Source organism: Chrysochloris asiatica, unplaced genomic scaffold (genome assembly GCF_000296735.1).
Source record: "Chrysochloris asiatica unplaced genomic scaffold, ChrAsi1.0 scaffold00367, whole genome shotgun sequence".
NCBI lineage: Eukaryota > Metazoa > Chordata > Mammalia > Afrosoricida > Chrysochloridae > Chrysochloris > Chrysochloris asiatica.
The window spans coordinates 827,594-832,495 of NW_006408885.1; the positions used below are offsets into that span (position 1 = coordinate 827,594).

The 4,902-nt window shown below is 49.3% G+C and overlaps 1 protein-coding gene across 1 annotated transcript in view; it reads right to left on the reverse strand.

Moving 5' to 3' along the window:
- UROC1 (urocanate hydratase 1) overlaps positions 1–4,902 on the reverse strand; it is a 59,380-nt gene that overhangs the window by 14,730 nt on the left and 39,748 nt on the right. Inside the window, exons 15-16 of the mRNA XM_006876222.1 lie at positions 2,999–3,069; positions 260–358 (exon numbers count right to left, since the gene is read on the reverse strand). Of these exons, the coding sequence (XP_006876284.1) occupies positions 260–358; positions 2,999–3,069 (170 nt within the window). The remainder of the gene's footprint in view (positions 1–259; positions 359–2,998; positions 3,070–4,902) is intronic.

Below are 4,902 nucleotides of genomic sequence, written 5' to 3' on the forward strand. Positions count from 1 at the left end.
AAGCTTGTTCCCTTTCTTCACCTTTATACTTGTAGGTCCCTCTGCCAGATGTTCTGGCACATTCTTGCCATTCAGGGTTCTGCCCTACAGCATCAACTCAGAAAAACTTATCCTGACCACTCACTACCATCTTAACTCCCCCATCTCTCCTGATCTCACTGCCTGACTCATTTCTTTAATGGGAAGGGGAGGGGGGTCCTCACTATCTGGAGTCATCTTGTCATTTGCACATTAGTTGTGCCTTGTCAGGACACCTTACCTTGATCTTTCCTTGGGCAATGGCATGGTTGATGGCCACAGCGATGGCCACACGGCCCTTCTGGTCAGAGTACAGGATCCTCGCCTGTGAGCCCACCACCTGCCACAAGAGAGGCCGATATGTCAGCACATGGCAAGTGGGGAGAGACTTGGATAGTACCTGGGCCAGGTCTAGTGTGCCAAGAGCAGCCAGATGGCCTTGAGGAAGGTAGGTCCTGTTGGATGTTGCAGGGGTGTTGTAGCTCTGAGACCTGGAGGCCTCAGACAAGTCCTAACACCCAGCCCTCCAGGGCCCACATGGAGTCTGGGGCTCCCAAGATCCTACACGCCCAAATCTGTCATCTGAGTTCATCCTGAAGATGCTAGCACCACCTGGTGGTAGGGATGCTCCATACAATGAGCACTGCTCTGAGTCCCACCCACAATAAGTACTCAGGGCTATTCTGGGCGGTGCCTAGCACGGCTCCCGTGTTGGAGGGAGGGAGACACTGTTACTTTCATCACAAGCTCCATTTTACAAAGAAGCTGAGCAGCCTTCCCCAGTCACCCAGGGCCAGCAGTCATGGCCAGGACTCAGCCTGGTGTGGTGTCTGTCCTCAGCACTCCCGTCTCAGGAGGTAGCAGGCAGTTCAGGAAAAGAGAATGAATCACTATTCAGCCCACTAGTTCTCAACCTGGTAGTGTAGTGCTTATGAGTCAGGCTGCGAACCTCAGGGTCAGCAGTTCAAAACAACCAGCTGTTCCGTGGGAGAAAGATGAGGCTTTCTGCTCCCATAAAGATTTACAGCCTCGGAAACCCTGTACAGGGTTGCTATGAGTCAGAATCGACTCCACACCACATAACCACCACCACCACCAGTTCTCAACCAGGGATGTTTGGCAATGAGCAAAGCATTCTGGGTGATGCTCTCATGGGTGGAGGCCAGGGGCGCTACTAAACTCTCTACAGTGGCCCCCTGACAAAGAATGATTAGGCCCCAGATACAGCAGTGCCAAGGATGAGAAGCCCTGGCTTCCCCAAAGAGGATGCAGGGGGTCCACTCCAGCAGGCCTGCAAGCTCATCCCCGGAGAGGGGCGACACCAACAGCAGCATCTTCCACCTGACTGTCTTCTCCCTTTCTCGAGGCTTCCACTGAGCAGTCTGATTTCACCACTGCCAGCTGCCTCAATCCTTCGTGGGAAAACTATAGAATGAATAAGCGTTTCAGGTACTTTTAGATTTCTTGTATCCAGAAAAAAAAAAAAAAGAAGAAGAAGAAGAAAATGACGGAGGCACTAATAGAGGGCTGCCAACTTTGTTAAGCATGTACACGAAAAGAATCCAGGTTGAATGTTTTAAAAAAGGATAACTTTTCTACGACGGCTGTCGTTTCATAGGAGAAAAGCTGCATTCTCTGAAAAACTATAGCTCACTGACAGTCACAGAGTTCTGTCCACGTCCTGCAGCAGAGTCCAGCTGTCACTCCACATGCCCCTGCCCTTCCCCTCTCATCGCCATGCTGGTGCCCCTCCCTCAAGGCTCTGCTACTCTCTCCTCGCGACTCATTCCCAGGACCCCTCATCCACTTGATGTTGGCTCAAAATATACCTCTACCACTAGCCCCACCTTCCCCTGACCTAGAAGACTTGGGCATCTTGAAGTCAACATGGTCAGGGAGACCTTTGTTGGCACAAGGGTTCTATGACTGACACGGGCATGCAAACCACTGTTTGAGGATAAAGCAGAAATTTGAACAGAGGGTGTGTGAGCACAGAAGCCCAGGCAGGTGAGGGCAGTCCTCGCCTGACCTCTGACCACTAATCTGGGACCAAAGCCATGGGAATCACATATCCTCTTTCAGTTTTGTTCCTCTATACTCCAAGTCCTTCCTCACCTTGGGACTTAGCATCTGCTGCTCCCTATGCCTTAATTTTCAGTCCTCTGGCTTCAGAGAAACCTATCCTGACCCCTCTTCATAAACCAGTCCCCGTCCCCAAGTCTCCCTGATGGGTTTTCCTCATCACACTTGTTGTTAAGTACCATCAAATTGGTTCCAACTCAGAGTGACCTTGTACAGGGTTTCCAAAGAGCAGCTGGTGAACTTGAACCACTGACCTTGAAGTTCAAACTGACTTTGCAGTCCAGTGCATTAACCAGCAATGCCACACCAGGACTCCATCTGAACAATACATCAACACATTTATGCCTTCAGAAACTAGACAGGACATACATGTCTATGTAACAGAACACCTGACACAGTGCCTGGGGCACTGAAAGGACTGTCAAAGGCCCCATTCAATCCTGCCCACAGCCTATATTCGAAGACTGTCACATGACTGCCTCCTCTCAGAGAAGAACATGTGGGCTCAGAGAGGCTCAGCCATTTGCCCGAGGTCACAAAGCTGAGGACATGGTGGAGCAGTCTGGCTCCAGAATCCACCTCCTTAAGAAAACTGCTTGTGGAGTGACAGAATGACATATTACCTGGCTGTCCTGTCCTGTCCCAGGGTCCCATCACTTTCTAGAGGGCCCTGGACAAGATGCTACTGCAGCTCTTCCTAGTGGCCACCATTGCGGAGGTGGGTGAGGAGGTGTGGCACTGTGGCCAGCCACTCAGGTCCAGTGTCCACCCCTCTCAGGGCTCAGGACTCACGTCCGTCAAGCTCATTTGAGGGTCAGATGCAGGCAGCAGTGACCAGGTAGCCTCAGCCAGTTCCCTGAAACCCACCCCGCCACTCCTCAGACCCCAAGCCCCTCACCAGTTGGTGCTTGGCAGCCTCTCGGATCCAGCGAATGTTGTCCATATACTGCAGCTTCACGGACGAGTTCACTGCAGGTAGAAGAGGGGGAGGACTGTCAGGGCTCCCAGAGCCCCTACTCCCACCTCCTCTCCCTGTCCCAGGGGTGCAGACCCTCCCTCATTCAGCCTGAGTCCAGGACAGAGGTCAAGCTCCATACAGGCCACCCCGTATCCTTCCTTAAGTGCCATCAAATTGGCATACCTAGCTCCATACGGGCCACCCCATGTCCTTCCTTAACCTCACATGGGCAGGAGGAAAGGACAGGCAGGGGGGCTTGTGGGAGTGCTAAGCCTCATCCCACAGAGATACAAGACAAGAAGGGAGCTCTTGGGAGACCCCCCTCAGAAGAGACAGGACTCATGGCCTTGGCTGGGGCCTTCACTCCTGGAGTATGCCTTGAGGAATTGTCAGCAAGTCCAAGGGGGTGAGCAGGAGTGTATGGGTGGAAGCGGCACACAGCAGTTCTTCAGTGAGTCAGATGCATGCTCAGAAAGGGAAGGGAAGACACTTGTGCAGAGGGCCCACAGTGAGAGACCTGAAAAGTCACAGAGGATGGCAGTGGGCAGTAGGAAGTCAGGCCATGTGCAAGCTTGGCTGCAGGATGTGCAGCGCCCTGAATTGGGGTTTGGGCACACTCTATTCTGGCCCCACAGCAGAGATTCTGAGAGTGTAGGCCTGGGTGGATGGCGGGGCTAATTTGTGGATCAGATCCCTCCCTGAGGATCTGCACAGTACTGACTCTAGAAACAATCAAGGCCAGTGATCACCAGAAATATCCGTGACACACAGACCTGTGTAGCTCAGTGCTGATGCATTCATTCCCTCAGCAAACACTTACGAAGTACCAACTGTATGAAGGCACCATGCTAGGCACTGGGATGCACTATGCGCTATGAGAACAATAAGAATGGGGTGAGATGATAACTAGGAGGGAGGGTTAGGGGACCACAGAGGCCTCTGAGAGAATGACACTCAAGCTGAGTTCTAAATGCTAAGGAGGAGCCAGCTATGTGAATACCAGAAGTAACAGAGTTCTTTGCAGAAGGTACAAGTGCAAAGGCCCTGAGGCAGGAATAAGTTGGCCTATCCCAGTAATAGGGCAAGACCAGTTGGGCTGAGTACACAGGGCATGTAGAAGAGGTGACCACCGTGATATACCAAAGAGATTGTGCTCAGGAAAGCAGACTGCTAGATCTTCTGGAATTTTATGAACTGGTTATTAAATACAGATCCATTACATATTTAATTAAGTAACCTTGCAGTTACATAAATTGTATTAAAAATGAAGGCAACAGATGTTTTACTGGCAAGGACTGAGTGCATTTAACTGAGGACATGAAGAAAACTTGCCGCTGAAAAGGACATTTAAAAAAAAACAAAAAAAAACAGGTTTTCTTTTATTGAAGCTGTATAATTATCATTTGCCTGTTATGGATTTAAATAGCACATTCCTACAACCACTATGGTGCAACATGTGATATTAAGTATTTCCAGTGAACTTGCTAAATAATTCTTTACATCACAATTTTTTAAGAAATAGGCAATTTGGTTTTTATGCCCCCTTCCTTTTTAGTTATTGTTGACATCTACATGACATTTCAACAATTTTGACTTCCATATTCAGTTTCATACTCACTATGTTTGTCATTTGGTCAGTCAGCATGAAATTTTATTTAGAAATGGGTAAGTAGTACCTTGGATTATAGACTGAACTACTTCATCCACTTAGGAGTATGGCCAGTGGTATTTTTTTCTTGTTGTTTGTAAGTTTTTTTTTTATTAAATGTTTTTATTTTGGATTGAGTGAAAGTTTACAGGGCACATCATCAGCTTCACATTCAACCATTCATATAGCTTGTTTC